Genomic DNA, 21,758 nt, shown 5'->3' on the forward strand with positions numbered 1-21,758 from the left:
ACATAATCTTCGTTAGACACGAAAAAAAACAAATTAATTATGTTTGTCATCTAAGTCACGTGCTGAATAACATTGACATTACACTATCCATCTTACCTACAGCAACTGTTTGATTTCTGCCTACTCGCGCAAATACACCCGTCCTCGACCTTGCTGATTCGCACTAATCGTACCGCGATTATAGTTTGAGTGTGCAAAAATAAATTCGTTACAATCATTTTCAGAATGCAAAGAAAGAGACGTCTTTAAATAAAAATCGGTAATTATCCGACCATACTATTACCCTGAATCTCCAAGAGTAAATACTTACTCAAATCTTTCTACCGTTTTAAACGCGATTTTTTAAAATCCACAGCTGCAACTTCTTTACAACAATATTTAACCAATAAATTCACTTATCTCCTGTCATTAACTTATTCCTACTTTAAAACACGTAATACTTCTAATAAATCCTTAAAGTAGAAAAATAATTCACACAGATAAAAAAAAAAAACAAAACACGCAAAATACCCTTAAAAATGTCCACCTCGCTCGACGCGACGCTCCCAGCAGCCCAGCACCCGGCAGCAATGCGTACCCAGACGCGTAGCCGCCGACATACATCTCGAACCTCCGTCAAATCCAAACCCGCCGAAGCCAATGGAGCGATGTTGATACTGGCCACGGTCACTATTAAGTATGACCACATTCTTCAGTTTATGAACTCTCATTTTGGTACTGTTGATTACCAATTAACAAGACAAATCACTGGGTAAGTTCGACGCCGCCGCCTCGTCCTCAAAGTCCTCTTCACTGTCGTCGTCCATGATAATCTTATACCCGCAGTATCCTCACGCAAAGTCCTCACGTGTCACGGTCGCCATGTAATAGGCGGAGCGCCGGGGTGGAAAGGGGCGACTCAGTAAACACAGTATATCGGTTGACAGATGTAATACCTTCCAGCCTCTACACTCTAATCCCCCTAATACTTGTTATACTAACATTATATATACTTATTCTACGTGATCGAAGAGGAAATCCCTTATCGAGTGGAGGCGCAAGATCTACATTAAATGTGCTGATCACTCAATATGCACAGACGTGCCAATATGAGTGTCTGCCTATCACAAAGCACGTTTGTAGAAAATGGTAAAGCTCTCTAAGAAACTATGGTACTGTTGTCTCCTGGCTGATCGGACAGAATAACAACAAGAAATAGTTGATCGACCCACCTATTTATTTAAATATGTAACTGTTTGTCCGACTTCCAATGAAGCTTAAAATTTGCATACATATTACGTACATATGTATATAATAATATACTCCGCCTGGTACTCTCTTCCCGTCTTTTCTAGGTCACCTGACTGACACAAGCCTACGTCATCATGCGACAGCGCTATATGATAATATGCGATAGCGCTATATATAGCGGCCATGTTATTGTGACGTAGGCTTGTGTCACTCTGGGAAGAGAAGACCATTTTATTAGACTATGGTATTTAAATATGTAACTAAATATGTTTGTACGGGTCAAATCTTGCGAGCTAAATTTGACCCATTGTCCGACTTCCAATGAAGCTGAAAATTTGTATACATAAGTCGGGTGACAATGCAATATTATGGTACCATCGAGCTGATCTGATGATGGAGACAGGAGGTGGCCATAGGATATCTCTGTGATAAAATAACGCAACCTGATTGTGTTTGGGATTTTTGGAATTGTCTCGATGAGTATTAGTTTTCTGTGGAAAGAAAAGTACAGTCAGCGACAAAAGCTTGTATGTACCAAAAATGGAATTATTGCCAAAAACATATTATTACTTTTTACTTTGACTTTATTTCTTATAGGTATCGTCTTGGGTCGTCCCATTCGTTTTTCGTCAAGTTCTTAAATTAGTCCTATTCTGCTTTCGTCACGCATTCTACATTGAAAGCCACCGGCGATTGTGACGAACGTAGAATGGGTGACGAAAGCAGAATAGGACTAATTTAAGAACTTGACGAAAAACGAATGGGACGACCCAAGACGACACCTTTTTATACTTATTTTATTTTTATGACTAAGGGGAAGGGGGAATTCCTTGTTGGAACCTTCTAAACGAAAGTTTTTGCAATAAATCATAGTATCGTACAAAGTATTTTCATAATTATTATCAGTCGTATCGATGGCATTTTTTAAATGGGGCATTATCTATGAAAAGGGACCTTATTGTCGATGGCACTTACGCCGCACAGCGTCGCGCGGCATTGTATTTATATCGGAACATCGTTAGCAATGGCGTAAGCGCCATCGACAATAAGGTCCCTTTTCATAGATGACGTCACAAATGATTTATGTATGTACACGGGACGAGTTTTGAGGCGAGACGTCATCAGACTTTGATGTCTACATTTTAAGCTACTAAAGCATCGTTAGTGCTCATGAGTATTTTTAGGGTTCCGTATCCAAAGGGTAAAAAGGGGACCCTATATTATTAAGAGCCAACGGGAGTGGTCATTCCTCCATACAAACGTAGTCCTCGTTTTCCTCCGTGGTTTTTGAAGCTAGAGCAATGATTTTTTCAACACAGATTAATATTGTCAATATCTGTGTCGGACCGTTTTGCTTTTTTTGATATTTTTGTTTTTTAAGGCGCTAGAGCCCTTCAAAAATGGCCAAAATGGCCTAATTGACTATGCCGCAATGAGAGGCGTGGTATTCAAAACTGATATCAATTAGCCAAAAAAGCAAAACGGTCCGACACAGATAATTTCATAATCATTCAGATTTCCAAATTTGGTTACGATTGGTTAAGATTTGGAGGAGGAAAAAGAGGACTACGAAACCTCGATTTTTGACATTTTTACGCAGGATTTTTCGCCTAAGCTGCAGTTGTCCCTATCGCACTAATTTTAGGGGCGGGTTCAAGTTTCTAAATACGTACACAGACAGAAAAGTGATGGGCAATAGTCGACATGTAATATCGATAATCTAGTGATGTGAGAAGTTATCGATAAACCATAACAAAGTCGCGATTTGCCTCTTAGTAGGCGAAGTTAGTGAAGTAAGTAATACCTATTGCACTTTTGCCTCAGGGGAAACCGTTTAACACTATTATTTCTTGGTTCATACAAAGCTGAGTAGACGCACTTTTATTTAATAATAATTTTTGATTTCATATCTGTGGTAATAAACGCTTTGAATACATTTTTCTATACATCATTCCGAATCCAATGAGGTATCACACCTTTGAACTTGTACTATACAGTATACTGTTGTCCCAAATTGGGGTTTCGTATTTATTCCGACCAAAATCAGGAGCTCCTCAAACATAGGTACCTAAATGTATCCAAATCTGACTCAAAAATAATAATCGGCTGAGAGCATGTCGGGCCATGCTTAGTGTAGAGTTTCGTAGTTACCGTTCTGTCAAAATAGGCCAAACCGGGGCGATAAGTCAGTATCATACGTTTACAAGGGAGGACAGAGCGTTTTACGTATTTTTAGATTTTTACTAAGAACAGAAGATTTTTTGCAATAACTCAAAACCGACTGGAGTCCAGTCATATTCGCTATATAGTTTTCATTGAAAGTAGTTATTAAGCTTTTGTTGATTTTTTTCATGATTTTGGACCATGGTTCAAAAATTAGAGGGTGGTGGGGATATTTTTTTTTCTTTCGGAACGATTATTTCCGAAAATATATAAATTTATCAAAAAATGTTTTAAGGAGACCTTTATTCGTTTTGAAACACCTATCCAAGGGTACCCCCTTGGATAGGTGTTTCAAACTACACACTATTGGGACTAAGCAAATAAAAATAAATATATATACCTTTGAGTTCAATTGGCGTAAAGGACATTTTAGCGAAAATGAGTTATATATACAGTTTTAATACCTGGCTTAACAACCTCAAAACTGTACTCTGATTGCCTAATCATGCATGCCATACGATTAAATAAATAAATATACAGTTTTGTTCAGAATTCCAAGCGCTTTTGTTCTGTATAGTTAAAATTTCGATATCTCGTAAAAAGTTGCCTTTACGACCCAATTTTTACACTATGAGCTTGCAAAAACAGCTTAGCTCAAGGGGCGTAAATGACCAGTTATTTTTTCTTTTTTTTTGTAATTAAATTATGTTGTAAAGGACTAACAATACTAACATGTCCTTTGTCGTCATTTAGCCCTTCATTTGTCATGATAATTTTTCATATCGTGTGGTCAAGATGGTCGTAAAGGACATTATTTGACTATTGAAATTATTTTACTTGCCCTTTACGACCCGTCCTAAAAATGATTTTACCTTAAGTATACGAGGCGAACAAATTGTAAAGGACTTTTCTAACTTTTGTGTCGTTTAAACTCCAAATTGCAAACAAATAACATGGACGTAGCAGTATGTAGACTATCAAAAAAGTCGTTTTCTGGGACCTTTATTACTATAATGTAATGTTTGCCGTCAAATTTGAAAGCATTTACGCAAGAGTTCATGCACGTAAAGGTCTATAAAGCCAAATTGATAAATAGTTTTATGGGTCCTATATTACCAAAATATAACGTTTGCCCTTCAAATTAGAAAACTCAGCTCAGTGTTTTTCCGCAACTATTACTGTGTTTCTCGCAGTGGAATCTCTTATAGTCTTGCGACAATAACATATGGTACTAGCCTGTGCATAATACACTCTGAACCTTTCCGACTCGCATTTCTTGTTGATTAGGAGAACGAAACAGGTACAAAATATAAATTTCTTTATTTCATAAGAAACTGTACATATAATTTGAGGGATGGTGTCTCCTGGTAAGCAATATACCTATGCCTGTGTTGGAAGGCACCGCTCTTCCGTTATTATTGAAATCTAACTAATACTAAGCTACACTATTTACAAGTCACAAAACATTTACTACCTATACTATTTACAAATAATAATTATATACTAATTACAAGCAATACATTAATTATAACTATTAACTATAAGCAACATAAAGACAACAATAAAAGATGTGATCAGAAAAGTACTCAAGTCTGCACGCGTGTGTGTGTGTGTGTGTGTGTGTGTGTGTGTGTGTGTGTGTGTGTGTGTGTGTGTGTGATGGTACTTATCGTAAAAGGCTCTCTGTTTTCTCATATGTTTTAGTTTTGAGCCATTTGGTTACAGTAGACTTACATTCATGGGATTGTTTAGGGGTCATCCATTAATTACGTCACACGAATTTCTAGGTTTTTTGACCCCTCCCCCCTCCTTGTCACACTTGGTCACGTTTGGCAAACCCCTCCCCCCTAGTGTGACGTCACATTTTTTCTACGAAATCGCCAAATCGAATTAAGTATTTTAAGTAAGTACCTAAGTATTATTAATATTTTATCAAAATATTTTTTACGATATAAATATTAGTAATTTTATAACCCAAAACTGCTTAGGAAAGAAAATTAAACGAATAAAAAGGATTATCGTTTTAAAAACTTGTTATTTAAATGTACAGCGAATAAAATAAATTAAATAAATTTTCGGTTACTGATGAAGTTAAAGTGACGTCACAAAGTTTGTGTCTCCCCCCTCCGCCATGTCACAATATGTCACATTTTCTTGACCCCCTCCCTCCCCCTAAACGTGTGATGTAATTAATGGATGACCCCTTAGGGTAAATGTTTAGGATTTTATTGATTTTATTATATATGAAAGCGGATTTTGTGTTCATTTGTGAGTTCGCAAAGGTTGTTCTAGTATGAGAAGATCTCGCTACATTAATTAACTACCGTTTGATACATTTTTAAGCTTCGTTATAAACTATGCAGAAAACAGTTAACATGTGTAGGTACCGTGGCTGGTAACTAATACACCCCGAATTTGGAATAAAATAGTCTCAGAATGTCACTTACGACCCTACTAAACAAGATACACTATATTATCAAAAAACGCAGCATGGGTGTAAAGGACATTCATAGTGTTTTTGACCAATTCTATAGGATATTAACTTCTTTCGTTTTTAATTTATAGATATTATTGCAATTCAGGTTAAAGAGACTAACATTTTGAGTACTTTTTTAATACACATCAAAAATATAGCTCCATAAGCAACAAAAATAAATCAACATTTAAAAAAACCTCTGTCTCCTGAAAAATAGCATTTTGTCCTTTACGCCAATTGAACCCAAAGGTATCGAATATTGTATGGGAGGTCACAGGTCTGCAATTCTTTTTTAATAGTTTTTATTTTACCGTTCCGTCGCAATGCGTTATTCATGTATCCATGCCAATAAGTTGCCAACTTGCAGCTTTTTAGCACTTACGATCACGAAACAAAGCCTCGGATCGGCAGACAGGCAGACAGACGAACATGGCGAAACAATAAGGGTTTCTTTGGTGACTACGCAACCCTAAATATCGGACCACTAATAAAACAGTTATTAAGATTTTAATTTCATTGCAGGTTGTAGACGGATATTGAATTCAGTTAGGTACCTAAAGCCAAGAAGTTAAATCACAATAACAGGGAATATGATTCGGTCAAATTGTGTTCTAATGTATGGGGAAGACAAACAAATTATAGCCAGCATTCAATGAATGTAGTATGATACCTTGGGGTATGGTGCTTGACGCACACTAGTGTCCCGACCCCTAAAATAAAAATAAAACTGCCAACCGGGACTTATTTCATGCTAAAAGGGGTGGGGGGATTGCCTCAGGGGGAGGGGGTAGGACGCTTGTGTGCGTAAAGCACCATACCCAAAGGTATCATACTACATTCATAAAATACTGGCTATAGTTAGTTTTTCAAAAAACACAATTTGACCGAATCAAATAAGTAAACGCTTAGTGGCGGTAGCGAGACTAGCGAGCTAACGAGTTACCACCGAAGAATAAGTTTGTACTATAAGAAAAGAACTAGGTGTAGCAAAGCTATACCGGGTCGACCGCTTCGCGAGGCCCGTGAAGGCAAATGACGTGTGCGTCTGTGTGCGCGCACCACACACACAGGGATAGTCCTTCACTACGCAGCGCCGCCCCCGTCAGCGCGACGGCGATATTCACCTCAAAATCTCAAAACTGAGATCGGGCTGACGTCCTGTTTCGTCTTAAGATTTCACTGTCCGTTTGTTACCAGGCTGTACCTCATGATAGCTAGACTGTTGAAATTTTCACAGATGACGTATGTCGTAAAACAACAAATACTAAAAACAATAAAATTAAAATATTAATTTAAGTGGGGCTGCCATAAAACAAACGTGATTTTTTTGCCGTTGCCGTAATGGTACGGTACCCTGGTATCGTCTTGGGACGTCCCATTCGTTTTTCGTCAAGTTCCTAAATTAGTCCTATTCTGCTTTCGTCACTCATTCTACATTCGTCACAATCGTCGGTGGCTTTCAATGTAGAATGAGTGACGAAAGCCGAATAGGACTAATTTTAGAACTTGACGAAAAACGAATGGGATGACCCAAGACGATACCGGAACCCTGGTATCGTCATGGGACGTCCCATTCGTTTTTCGTCAAGTTCTTAAATTAGTCCTATTCTGCTTTCGTCACTCATTCTACATTCGTCACAATCGTCGGTGGCTTTCAATGTAGAATGAGTGACGAAAGCCGAATAGGACTAATTTTAGAACTTGACGAAAAACGAATGGGATGACCCAAGACGATACCGGAACCCTTCATGCGCGAGGCCGACTCGCACTTGGCCGGTTTCTTTGTCTCGCGTTACGATATTCGTATATTTGACGGAGAAAACTCGTACCGTGTACTCTCAAGACTAGGGATGTAACGATACAATCATGATTTTGCCGATACGATACCGATTTTTGAAGTAAATAGTCAGCGATACCGATACAGATACCGATTTCAATGGCATAGTATTTAGTTAATAAATCAAATAAATAAGGAAAAATATACTTAATATTCATAAAACATATTTATGTAAGACACTCGACTTTGTGAAGTGTGATATACTGTAAAACAAATAAAAAAAAAAGTCAAATCAAAATCAAAGAAAACATTTATTTAGGTAACCATCAAGCAATCAAAAGTAAATCCAAATCAGGATTTATACATTTATAGTACATTTTATGGAAACAAAGTTTATGCAGCATCGTTCGTTTCGCGTGGTTTTCGAAATGTGATATCGGCTGAATTTAAATCGGCGATGCCGATATATCGGTATCGGTATCGTTACTAGAGATGCCACGAATATTCGGCAACTATTCGGTATTCGGCCACTTTGCCGGATATTCGTTATTCGGCCAAATTCACTATTCGGGGCATCTCTAATTGTTACATCCGTACTCAATACTGTGTGTGGTGGTGTGCAGTACATGCCGCAGCGGCGGAGCGCGCTGGGCGCGGGTGGGGCGGTGGGGGGCGCGGGCGCGGCGCTGGGCGCGCTGCCCGCGCCCCCCGGGCTGCACGCGCGCGCCGCGCGGCCCTACGTGCGCCACGCGCCGCGCTGGCCGCACCAGCACCAGCACGCGCTGCACATACACGCGCAGGTACGTACCGGCCACCGGCCCGGGTGGGGGTGGGCGCGGGCGCGCTGCCCGCGCCCCCCGGGCTGCACGCGCGCGCCGCGCGGCCCTACGTGCGCCACGCGCCGCGCTGGCCGCACCAGCACCAGCACGCGCTGCACATACACGCGCAGGTACGTACCGGCCACCGGCCCGGGTGGGGGTGGGCGCGGGCGCGCTGCCCGCGCCCCCCGGGCTGCACGCGCGCGCCGCGCGGCCCTACGTGCGCCACGCGCCGCGCTGGCCGCACCAGCACCAGCACGCGCTGCACATACACGCGCAGGTACGTACCGGCCACCGGCCCGGGTGGGGGTGGGCGCGGGCGCGCTGCCCGCGCCCCCCGGGCTGCACGCGCGCGCCGCGCGGCCCTACGTGCGCCACGCGCCGCGCTGGCCGCACCAGCACCAGCACGCGCTGCACATACACGCGCAGGTACGTACCGGCCACCGGCCCGGGTGGGGGTGGGCGCGGGCGCGCTGCCCGCGCCCCCCGGGCTGCACGCGCGCGCCGCGCGGCCCTACGTGCGCCACGCGCCGCGCTGGCCGCACCAGCACCAGCACGCGCTGCACATACACGCGCAGGTACGTACCGGCCACCGGCCCGGGTGGGGGTGGGCGCGGGCGCGCTGCCCGCGCCCCCCGGGCTGCACGCGCGCGCCGCGCGGCCCTACGTGCGCCACGCGCCGCGCTGGCCGCACCAGCACCAGCACGCGCTGCACATACACGCGCAGGTACGTACCGGCCACCGGCCCGGGTGGGGGTGGGCGCGGGCGCGCTGCCCGCGCCCCCCGGGCTGCACGCGCGCGCCGCGCGGCCCTACGTGCGCCACGCGCCGCGCTGGCCGCACCAGCACCAGCACGCGCTGCACATACACGCGCAGGTACGTACCGGCCACCGGCCCGGGTGGGGGTGGGCGCGGGCGCGCTGCCCGCGCCCCCCGGGCTGCACGCGCGCGCCGCGCGGCCCTACGTGCGCCACGCGCCGCGCTGGCCGCACCAGCACCAGCACGCGCTGCACATACACGCGCAGGTACGTACCGGCCACCGGCCCGGGTGGGGGTGGGCGCGGGCGCGCTGCCCGCGCCCCCCGGGCTGCACGCGCGCGCCGCGCGGCCCTACGTGCGCCACGCGCCGCGCTGGCCGCACCAGCACCAGCACGCGCTGCACATACACGCGCAGGTACGTACCGGCCACCGGCCCGGGTGGGGGTGGGCGCGGGCGCGCTGCCCGCGCCCCCCGGGCTGCACGCGCGCGCCGCGCGGCCCTACGTGCGCCACGCGCCGCGCTGGCCGCACCAGCACCAGCACGCGCTGCACATACACGCGCAGGTACGTACCGGCCACCGGCCCGGGTGGGGGTGGGCGCGGGCGCGCTGCCCGCGCCCCCCGGGCTGCACGCGCGCGCCGCGCGGCCCTACGTGCGCCACGCGCCGCGCTGGCCGCACCAGCACCAGCACGCGCTGCACATACACGCGCAGGTACGTACCGGCCACCGGCCCGGGTGGGGGTGGGCGCGGGCGCGCTGCCCGCGCCCCCCGGGCTGCACGCGCGCGCCGCGCGGCCCTACGTGCGCCACGCGCCGCGCTGGCCGCACCAGCACCAGCACGCGCTGCACATACACGCGCAGGTACGTACCGGCCACCGGCCCGGGTGGGGGTGGGCGCGGGCGCGCTGCCCGCGCCCCCCGGGCTGCACGCGCGCGCCGCGCGGCCCTACGTGCGCCACGCGCCGCGCTGGCCGCACCAGCACCAGCACGCGCTGCACATACACGCGCAGGTACGTACCGGCCACCGGCCCGGGTGGGGGTGGGCGCGGGCGCGCTGCCCGCGCCCCCCGGGCTGCACGCGCGCGCCGCGCGGCCCTACGTGCGCCACGCGCCGCGCTGGCCGCACCAGCACCAGCACGCGCTGCACATACACGCGCAGGTACGTACCGGCCACCGGCCCGGGTGGGGGTGGGCGCGGGCGCGCTGCCCGCGCCCCCCGGGCTGCACGCGCGCGCCGCGCGGCCCTACGTGCGCCACGCGCCGCGCTGGCCGCACCAGCACCAGCACGCGCTGCACATACACGCGCAGGTACGTACCGGCCACCGGCCCGGGTGGGGGTGGGCGCGGGCGCGCTGCCCGCGCCCCCCGGGCTGCACGCGCGCGCCGCGCGGCCCTACGTGCGCCACGCGCCGCGCTGGCCGCACCAGCACCAGCACGCGCTGCACATACACGCGCAGGTACGTACCGGCCACCGGCCCGGGTGGGGGTGGGCGCGGGCGCGCTGCCCGCGCCCCCCGGGCTGCACGCGCGCGCCGCGCGGCCCTACGTGCGCCACGCGCCGCGCTGGCCGCACCAGCACCAGCACGCGCTGCACATACACGCGCAGGTACGTACCGGCCACCGGCCCGGGTGGGGGTGGGCGCGGGCGCGCTGCCCGCGCCCCCCGGGCTGCACGCGCGCGCCGCGCGGCCCTACGTGCGCCACGCGCCGCGCTGGCCGCACCAGCACCAGCACGCGCTGCACATACACGCGCAGGTACGTACCGGCCACCGGCCCGGGTGGGGGTGGGCGCGGGCGCGCTGCCCGCGCCCCCCGGGCTGCACGCGCGCGCCGCGCGGCCCTACGTGCGCCACGCGCCGCGCTGGCCGCACCAGCACCAGCACGCGCTGCACATACACGCGCAGGTACGTACCGGCCACCGGCCCGGGTGGGGGTGGGCGCGGGCGCGCTGCCCGCGCCCCCCGGGCTGCACGCGCGCGCCGCGCGGCCCTACGTGCGCCACGCGCCGCGCTGGCCGCACCAGCACCAGCACGCGCTGCACATACACGCGCAGGTACGTACCGGCCACCGGCCCGGGTGGGGGTGGGCGCGGGCGCGCTGCCCGCGCCCCCCGGGCTGCACGCGCGCGCCGCGCGGCCCTACGTGCGCCACGCGCCGCGCTGGCCGCACCAGCACCAGCACGCGCTGCACATACACGCGCAGGTACGTACCGGCCACCGGCCCGGGTGGGGGTGGGCGCGGGCGCGCTGCCCGCGCCCCCCGGGCTGCACGCGCGCGCCGCGCGGCCCTACGTGCGCCACGCGCCGCGCTGGCCGCACCAGCACCAGCACGCGCTGCACATACACGCGCAGGTACGTACCGGCCACCGGCCCGGGTGGGGGTGGGCGCGGGCGCGCTGCCCGCGCCCCCCGGGCTGCACGCGCGCGCCGCGCGGCCCTACGTGCGCCACGCGCCGCGCTGGCCGCACCAGCACCAGCACGCGCTGCACATACACGCGCAGGTACGTACCGGCCACCGGCCCGGGTGGGGGTGGGCGCGGGCGCGCTGCCCGCGCCCCCCGGGCTGCACGCGCGCGCCGCGCGGCCCTACGTGCGCCACGCGCCGCGCTGGCCGCACCAGCACCAGCACGCGCTGCACATACACGCGCAGGTACGTACCGGCCACAGAATACAGGTTACACAGAATACAGATTTTTATTGATTTTTTCTTTTGTAATACTTTAATAGTATCTATGCTTCATACATTGTTTAAATTTGATTTGTTTTGGATTTATGTAAATACCGCCTGCCGGAGCTCGGAGCGACAAAATTTTAAACTTTTGCTAACTGATTAATATGAAAGTTTCTTTTTATTCCTCGCAAGTGTTTTGAAATACGTCGTATGAAACGCGTGTGCATTGGTCATTACACACATCGGCTTTCTACTCGTAATTGCGCAATATCGCCTGTGTGTTATGACCAACGTAGCACGCTTGTATCACAAAATGTACTATATTACAGTACATTTGGTGCTACTTTGCCGCCCATGTGCGATAAGTAGCACATTACGTAACTATTACAAATTATTTAAATTAATAAAGCCACGTGTACTGTAAAACGTTGTACGATAAATGTGCGAATAGGTGATTCGCCACTCGTTGCGAATTTCCTATTTCTCGCGCTTGTACCGTAAAGGTGACAGTCTATTTCCGACGACAGCAGCACTACCATTCATTTTACTATGGAAATTGACAATAACACCGACGCGTTTGTACTAGTAGTGCAGCTGCGGTCAGAAATGGAATGTCACTCTAAGGGCTGATTTAGGGTCTCCCCAAATATATCGACGTGCATTCGGCAAAAGCCGATAGGAAAAAGCTTTATGTCCACGCAATAAGAGCGAAGAAGCCGACGACGCGTTGGCCGGCGCCGGCCGATGCGAGCCGAGCCGAACGACGACTTTTTCGCTCTTATTGCGCGGACATAAAGCTTTTTCCTATCGGCTTTTGCCGAATGCGCGTCGATATATTTGGGGAGACCCTTAGACGGCGTGCGAACTTGCATGCGATTTTAGTTACATTGCGGAGTGTTGGTTACGTCCAATTCAGCCGACCGATCAAAAGACGCAATGTAATGAAACTCGCATGTGAGTTTTCGCATACTTCGTGGTGTGCCGTCTCTCATAAGGATCTGTATACTACAACGCCGCACACGCAGCCGGTGTGCACAGGCCTTTAATAGGGCTTAATGCAGTAATAATCATTGTGTTGGTTTTACAGGGCGGCGCAGGCGGCGGCGCGGGGTCGGGCGCGGGGCTCATCACGGCCGTGTCGCACGTGCCGCAGCTGCACGTGCCGCTCCCCCCACCACCCCCCACCTACCAGGTCACTACCACCACAGAATAAATAATAATACTAGCTACAGAAGACTCGCTCTCTAACAAAACGCGTCTGTTACGATCAGCACAGATATGGCCGCTAGGTGGCGACAGCGCCACGCGCGGCTTATGGCTAGCCACCAAAATTGAGGTGGAACGGGTGTACTTTTAGCTACCTGTAGCAAAGCGACGAAATCGCGGAGTGAGACACGCCTGCTACTACTCATCAACATAGCACAAGAACTCCCTGGGTACAGTCAACTGTAAAAATATGGGCCCACAAATCATCTCAAAAATATGTCCCCATAGCCCTTATGTCAGCGAATTAAGAACTATGTAACAAATATTTTTAATAAGTTGGCTACACCCATATTTTTACAGTTGACTGTACATATGTTGGCGACAAATGTCAAATGTCAAGAATCGGACCAAAAGGCAAACCCTCCAGTGTACGACGGAGTGTGGACTGTAGGGAACGTGCATGAACTGTAGGGGGCAGCACTAGAGCCCGAGAGAGTTTACTGGCGCAAAAGGTAAATGTCAAGCTTAAGTTTCTAATTTACGCCACAAGATGGCGGAACCTACCACGCGCAGGGCAGCGCAGGTCCTGCAACGTTGATCGCACGCACCAGAGAAATAACTGATCTATACTTCCCCATGCTTTAAATTCCTAAATACAAGGTGTATTTATTATTATTTACCAAATAACATGTAATAAGGGATATTACTGCAATGTTCTGCCGCCAGAGTGCAGCACTACCGACATAGTAAATTCATAGACTAACTTATACAACTGTGCCTTAAACTGTTTTTTGACAAGTTTTCACAGACAATAACATAGCATCAAGGTGGTTTGTTAACAAGGGCCTACCGGTAAACGCGAAAATCGAAATTTAGTTATCGGTCTCTTTATCGCTCGAATAAGCAAGAGTGATAGAGAGGCAGAAATCGAACTTTCGATTGTCGTGTTTCATGGCATGGCAGGCCATGTGATTGACGTAGTGACGCATGATGTGTCAATGATTACTGTTTACTGTATGTGGCAGTTGTGCCACCTACGCTGAGCTTTGCCTAATATTCCCTATTCTCAACGCAAAAAACTAAAGGTCAGAGCGATCGGACCACTGTTCCTAAAGGTAACTACATATTCCTCTATTTCTTTCAATTATATATTTTTTTATTTCCACTAATATTCCTTGTAACGTTAAAGGTGTTCCTGAACCTCCTGGCGATGTTCCCGCTGTCTCCGTACGCGGAGGCGCGCGCCGGCGGCAGCGAGGCCGGCGACTCGCCCGAGACCGAAAACTACGAGGCCCTGCTCTCTCTGGCCGAGCGCCTAGGCGAGGCCAAGCCGCGCGGCCTCGCGCGCCACGAGATCGACCAGCTGCCCAGCTACAAGTTCTGCCAGCAGACGCACCAGGGTGGGTACAGTAGTACATTGGCGAGGCCGGCGACTCGCCCGAGGCCGAGAACTACGAGGCGCTGCTCGTTTCCCTTCTTTCTAATGCTAAAAAGGAACTATAGAGAGGGAACGCTTTAATTTTAGAACAAACCTGAATTCTTTTTTGTGTACAAATTATGAAATTAACGTGATGTATGTGTGTGTGTGTGTGTGTTGACAGGCGAGCAGACGTCGTGCGTGGTGTGCATGTGCGAGTTCGAGGCGCGGCAGACGCTGCGCGTGCTGCCGTGCGCGCACGAGTTCCACGCCAAGTGCGTCGACAAGTGGCTCCGGGTCAGTACTACACTAACCCCGGGTTAACCGGTTAAACCTCGGAGTTACCATGGCTACATTGGCTACCAGTACAATTAGACACTAAGCTAACGGTTTAACCCTTTGTAAGACAGTGGCAATATATTACCCGCCTGATTTTGAACTTTATTTTAAAGCGATAGGATTCAATTTCGCAATATTTCTGAACCCTTATGACTTATAAAGGGTTAACCGCCTAACATCGGGTTTGTAATTTGAATTCTTCATGCGTTTTACCCCTGTAACTCGAAACCTCGTGAAGACGTAGTTTTTGGCGTTTCCCGTGAGATTCGTGCTATCGAGGTTCCACTGTATATATTTTTTAGGGTTCCGTACCTCAAAAGGAAAAAGGGATCACTTTGTTGTCCGTCAGTTTGTCTGTCAAGACCCTTAATCTCGAGAACGCATGGAGGAGTCTACAATCCCTTGAAGCTGTGAAAAAATACAACTTCTAATTTAACGTGAAAGGGGTTGTGCACAAATCACGCGAGGTGTTTTCGGCTACTTTTTGACTCCCCCCCCCACCCCCTTGGTGATACTTGGTGAGGTTTTTGGCTACCCCCTCCCCCCACACAACCTCACGTGTATTTCCTTTTAATTTTTTCATTCGACCTAATTTTAAGATAAATAGTATTGTATATAGAAAATCTTGTTTATTTTCTATTTTCGCTAAATAGACTCGCTATTTTGAAGTGCAGATTGAAGTTTATGTTTAACGAAACCGAGAAAAAGTATCTACTCATGTGTTAGGTTTTTTTGCTTAGTCTCGGTCACTTTAGAAAAATACACGTGAAGTCTCCTTAAACCCCCCAAACCCCGCCTCCCCCAACGTGATAACCCCCTATCGAACCTCGCGTGATTTGTGCACAAGCCCTTATCCGATTTTTTTGTTGTATGTAGACTGGGGTGACTTTGGAAAATTTGGGGTTACTTTGATAGATTTAAAACTGCCATAGAATTACCATTATTCATTATTTACTGACAATGTTCCTGTAACTAGTTACTCGTAGATTACTATATAATCATATTCACCTACTGTAAAAAATCTCGCATAAAAATATATTATGGCTTAAAAACTAGAATTTTAAAGTCGCCCCTGCATTTGAAAGTCACCCCGTTCTACCGTACATCAGATTTGTCTTTTAGGCACTCCAGTTCCAAGTACGTATTCTATGTATGTATAATGAATATCACTGTGTCCACAGTCAAACCGAACGTGTCCGATATGCCGCGGCAACGCTTCCGAGTATTTCAACAACTCGGAGTGACTCGCCCTCGCCTCGGCCGCGCAGCTCCGCTCCCGCGCCTAGCCACCGTGCCCCGCGTGCCCTCTGCGGCCTCTGTGCCCCGCGTGCCCTCTGCGGCCTCTGTGCCCCGCGTGCCCTCTGCGGCCTCTGTGCCCCCTGCGGCCTCTGTGCCCCCTGCGGCCTCTGTGCCCCTGTGGCGGACGGCTGCACTCTAACTATTACTATATGGGTCGATCAACTGTTTCTTGTTGTTATTCTGTCCGATCAGCCAGGAGACAACAGTAGCATAATTTCTTAGAAGAGCTGCTGTACCATGTTCTACATACGTGCTTAGTAGATGTCCCGTAATGGAAAGGCCTTATAACTACCAAAAAAATCAAGTTTGGTTTAAATACGAAATAACTAGTATTTTAAGAGTGACCCAGGAGACCGTAACCATGGCAACTAGTGACAAGAAAAAGTTGATTCACCCACATTACTAGTTCTGTCACAAATAAAACTTATCAAAGCCTTATCTTACTAAAATAGATGATCAACTTGCGAAAAATTTCCATATTTTGAATACTTCTCGGAAACTTCAGGAAAATTTAACAAGAAACAGAGGAAAGTTTCATTTTGGAAGTAGAAAATTACAATTCATATACAGAAATATGATTTAACGAAACTTTTTCAAGTGGGATAACAACATCTAACAACTTTTTATTTAAAAACAGAATCTAAACTAAAAAACAATTAAAAGTTCGTAATTAAGCATTTTATAATTGATGTGTTTTATTTAAGGTCACAGATTGAAACAAAATAATAAAGTAACCAACTGAATTTTTTTACCATAAAATGTAATTTCCTAGATCAACACAAATATTGGATTGGGTAAAAAATATATAAATGGATATGTATTTATGAAAATCAAACTTAGTTGAAATGAGAAAATACCAATTCCCATTACTAAAAATATTATATGTCTGACTTAATATACATATACAGGGTCATTTTTGGACCGTTAGCCATATTGTGCGAGGTGATTAGGTAGGCCATACTGAACAACTTTCTATGGGACCAACTCCGAAATCACAAGAATTATTTGGCCGTTTCATACATTTTGGTCGAGTGTATGTCGACGTTTTCTATGGGAAGGCCAAATTTTTTTTGGGATTTCGCGGTTGGTCCCATAGAAAAAGTTGTTCAGTATGACCTACCTAATCAACTCGCACAATATGACTAACGGTCCAAAAATGACCCTGTATGAGGTCAGTTTTTAAATATTAATTAAAGTATAAATATTTAGTTCAATCCAGTATCTGTTATAGCATAAGTTTTGTACTCCAAAGTGTTAGCCGTCCGCCTCACAGCTACAAATAAGTTAAACAATAGATATAACACTATTTTTACGAGTTACCGTACCGGATAGACCCTCACAGAACTATATAGCGAGTGTAACGTAAGTAAAAATCCCCCTAATCTGCGGGGATACTGGCGATTTCCCTCCAATTCCCCCAATCTTGGGGGGTTTTGGTAAATGTGTATTATAATGATAGTAACGCTGTAAATACGTGTGTGTGTGCGTGTATGTCATATATTTTGTTGTATGTAGTGGGGTGTGTCGTGTATTTTTTAACGTGCGAAGCGCCGCTTCGCTACGAGGTGACGCTTTTGAGCAATAATTATGTTAGAAGTATTAATTATTATATGTTATTTCTTTTCTGCATCGTTTCTTAGATTGATCAATGTATTGAAGATTCACTTAAAAATATATTTGTCCTGTGTAGGACAAATTTTAATACGATCAAACTTCAAGGACATTTAAGTCCGAGACAAAAAGACATCGTTGTGTGCTAAGACATTTATGTGATTCGCTGTTTAAAAATCTCCTTGGCAAGCTTTCGTCTCGCAAAGTGGAGCAAATATATGAAAAATACCTTGGGCCTGGTTTGACAGAACTATACAGGTTGGTCCATTTAGATCCGTCAGTATGGGAAAATCTGAAACTATAAGACATACGACAATCTCTTCTTAGGAATCATGTCATTGATTTTAGTAACAAGAATAACTGCATTCATATATTAAAACAAACATGTGTACAATTTTACCGTTAAAATCGTGCCTAAAATATTTTGCATTACTTTGCACGCATTCCTCTGCCAAACATTAAACTGTGATGTGAATGCCGGGGCGAGGCTTTATGGCTTCTCTACACGATGGGCCAACGCCGGTCACTCCAAGAGACGCATTTATGCGTTAGAGGGAGCAAGTGATATTGCTATCTCATTCTACCGCTGGCCCATCGTGTAGAGGAGCCGTAACGTTTAAAGTCATCACAACCCTTCGTCCTTTATATAGTACGTGACACTTAGAGAAAATTGCCAAACGTCCTTTTGGTAGGACAAATTAAATTCTTCGATTTCACACGTTGATGGTGATTCTTGATATAATTTCGTATAAAAATGGAATAAATTGCGATTACTTTGTAAGACGTTTAGAAAAGTTCTTTAAAATAAGTCTGTTCAGGTGGTTTTGTTTAGTTTTTTGTTCGGTCAGCTGGTTTCTTTTTGTTTATCTGATTGGCTGGCAGAGATTCATGATGGCCGCCGGTCGAGACACGCTCGTGCAATAATGTTAAGTTTCGTTTGTTGGTTTGTTTGTCCCGAGTTGAAATGTCCAACTTATTATTAATAAATATGCGTCAGCTTATCGTATGACATATCGTTGCTAAAGATTTGTTTGGGCTGAAATGCGTTGGTTGTCTACGTGGAAATCATACACAGAGGATGCTTAATGTACCTAGTGAAATATATTATAGTTCGTTTTTTTAGCATTATAAAGAAGTTATGCGATTTTGACAAGTCTTTTAATTGAAAAATGCTTTTTAAAAATCAGTAACTATTACTTATGAAAGCAGAAGAGTATAAATGATCGTAATAGAATCATAATTGTTACATATTTGCCGTGACTTATTTTAAAAACGTGTTTTTCAATAAAAAGACACGTCAAGATTGTTTACCTTATTTCTAATGCTAAAAAAACAAACTATATAAGAGGGCTCGCCTCATCTCTTGACGCCTAAAAGGCTAAAGGCCTATTTTACTAATGAAATAGAAAAGAGATGAGGCGAGCCCTAAAAAAAGAGCTAAAAGGCTCAAGTCTTTTGGATCACTATTGGATCTTGAATCTAAGCTAGCACGGACACATTGGTTTGACATTTCAGTTTGAACAAGATTTAGCGTTGTTTTCGATATGTAGCTGGCAATAAGTTACAAGCTAGGATTATTGTTAATGTACATTGTACAATATGGTGGAATAGTTCTTGGGTCGATCGTTGTGCGATACCGATCACGTGTGGACAATATCAAATTGTTTTTTATGAAGCCGGTATATTTGTATAACACTAAAAATACTAAATAGCATTGATTATATTTAACATTTCAAATTACTTTCACTATTAAATACTTAAATAAAAACTGCATTACCAATACATAAGTCCTTGTATCTATAACCTCCTAAGTCCCTTCGTACAATTTTTGTACATACTCCAAAATCCATTTTGAACTTTTATTGTGTAACCAAGGGTTCCAATTAGAAAAACAAAATAATTGCTTCTGGGTCTCGGGAGGATAAAGTACGTATTTTAAATGATTGTTGAATAAAATAAGTTGCACATTTAATAAAAAAAACTATTGTGCTATTTGGCAAAGCTGTGTGCCGCTACATCTGTTTTAAGAATCATCATCTCAGCCATAAGACGTCCACTGCTGAACATAGCCCTCCCCCTTGGACCTCCACTCGTACCGGTTGGAAGCGACCCGCATCCAGCGTCTTCCGGCGGCCTTAAAAAGGTCGTCCGTCCATCTTGTGGGTCCGTTTTAAAAATATTGCATTTTAATTTTTTTAAATCCTACTTTTTTAATAATAGGCTTAAATAAACATTAAATCCGAGTATAAATTATAATGCCCATTGGGCTTTATATGCCAAAATAATTATATGACTTAATGGTTTCACTAGACTTATATCTGTAACCTTTGCTGAAATAAATGATCTTTATTCTTTATTCTTATTCTTTATTCTTATACTTAGGGCGTACTGAAAATTCCTGGACTGGCCACTTTGAAAATAAGTCGACCCATATTTCAGAATCCAGAAACTTTCAGTGTGGCCCACGTATCGACCGGGATATACGAACGATAAAAAAGTTAATCACGGTTCATATCCCGGTTTATATAAGTCTATGCAAGAGTTGTTGATATGAATCTATTATAGCAGCGGTTCGCAATCTTTTTTGACGGAACCCTTTTGGAAAGCGAAATACTTGATGGAACCCTACAATAAAACAGTAGTTTTTAGAAGTGTGTTTTTTATCGCTCACAAGTTGGTATCGGCGGTGGCGGTATAGTAAAAATTTTCGAGGCGACTAAATCATAGTGTTCTAAATTCTTGCGGAACCCTAGGGTTCCGCGGAACACACTTAGGGTATGGCTGTATTATAGAAACCAATTTAATATTTCCACGCGTCGGTAACACTGCAGTCGTGTCTCTAAAGTTACCTTCTCCGAGTCGCACAGATACATTCAATATTAAAGAAGTTAGCCTTAGGACTGAGTTTGAAGTACCTAGTAGTGTTAGAAATGTATTCAATATATGTGACGTCCCACGTTACCTTATGGCGGTTAGCGCTTACGCTATTATTAACGCCGCTCCAATATTGCGGCGCTATGCGGCGTAAGCGCCAGCCGCCATAAGGTACCTTTTGCCGTGGAACGTCACGTGTTGACTCTTGACGTCTACGGTCGAGACAGACATCTTTACAAGCCGAAGTTCCAAAAATATTTGTACATACCGTTATTGCTAGAGGCGTGTACATATATTTTTGGAACGTTGGCTTGAAAAGATGTTTGTGAGCTCGACTGTAGCCAACAGCCTATATGATAGGTACCGTTTCGCTGTCCCGATATTACAGGGCTCTATGTTACATTTGGGGTCATCCATTAATATATCACACGTTTAGGGGGTGGGAGGGGGTCAAGAAAATGTGACATATTGTGACATGGGGGAGGGGGGAGACACAAACTTTGTGACGTCACTTTAACTTCATCAGTAACCGAAAATTTATTTCTATTATTTTATTCGCTATACATTTAAATAACAAGTTTTTAAAAGGATAATCATTTTAATTCGTTTAATTTTCTTTCCTAAGCAGTTTTGGGTTATAAAATTACTAATATTTATATCGTCAAAAATATTTTGATAAAATATTAATAATACTTAGGTACTTGCTTAATTCGATTTGGAGATTTCGTAGAAAAAATGTGACGTCACACTAGGGGGGAGGGGTTTGCCAAATGTGACCAAGTGTGACAAGGAGGGGGGGAGGGGTCAAAAAACCTAGAAATTCGTGTGACGTAATTAATGGATGACCCCTTTCCAAGATAGTTTAAATTCGACTTAATGTCACTATGACAATGATCAAATTTCAGTTCGATAAACGTGACACATAGAACCCTGTAATATTGGGCCAGCGATATGTACACACTTTTTTTTTTATTTTTTATGGGCTTACTCATGGCCACAGACTAGCCGAGGCGTAGACGTGGCCTACGATGGAGCGAGCTCGCCCAGAAGGTGCCTGTACCTCTTAGAGCATTTAGTACCTGGAGATGTCATCGCTGTCATTTTCTTTACGAAACAGT

At 46.4% G+C, this 21,758-nt stretch overlaps 1 protein-coding gene and 1 long non-coding RNA gene across 2 annotated transcripts in view; one reads left to right on the forward strand and one right to left on the reverse strand.

Moving 5' to 3' along the window:
- Window positions 1–16,191, forward strand: part of LOC134676368 (trithorax group protein osa-like) — a 102,172-nt gene extending 85,981 nt beyond the window's left edge. The window contains exons 12-17 of the mRNA XM_063534726.1: window positions 8,270–11,687; window positions 11,725–11,873; window positions 12,982–13,086; window positions 14,290–14,500; window positions 14,702–14,814; window positions 16,038–16,191. Coding sequence (XP_063390796.1) covers window positions 8,270–11,687; window positions 11,725–11,873; window positions 12,982–13,086; window positions 14,290–14,500; window positions 14,702–14,814; window positions 16,038–16,100 — 4,059 coding nt within the window. The 3' untranslated portion in view covers window positions 16,101–16,191. The remainder of the gene's footprint in view (window positions 1–8,269; window positions 11,688–11,724; window positions 11,874–12,981; window positions 13,087–14,289; window positions 14,501–14,701; window positions 14,815–16,037) is intronic.
- A 2,811-nt stretch (window positions 16,192–19,002) lies between these two features.
- On the reverse strand, window positions 19,003–21,049 carry LOC134676233 (uncharacterized). Its single transcript, XR_010099894.1, has 2 exons — window positions 20,145–21,049; window positions 19,003–20,084 (listed from the first exon to the last, which is right to left on the reverse strand). It is a non-coding gene; the product is annotated as an uncharacterized LOC134676233 (long non-coding RNA).
- Between the last annotated feature and the right edge of the window lie 709 nt (window positions 21,050–21,758).

This window comes from Cydia fagiglandana, chromosome 24 (assembly GCF_963556715.1).
Source record: "Cydia fagiglandana chromosome 24, ilCydFagi1.1, whole genome shotgun sequence".
Lineage (NCBI taxonomy): Eukaryota > Metazoa > Arthropoda > Insecta > Lepidoptera > Tortricidae > Cydia > Cydia fagiglandana.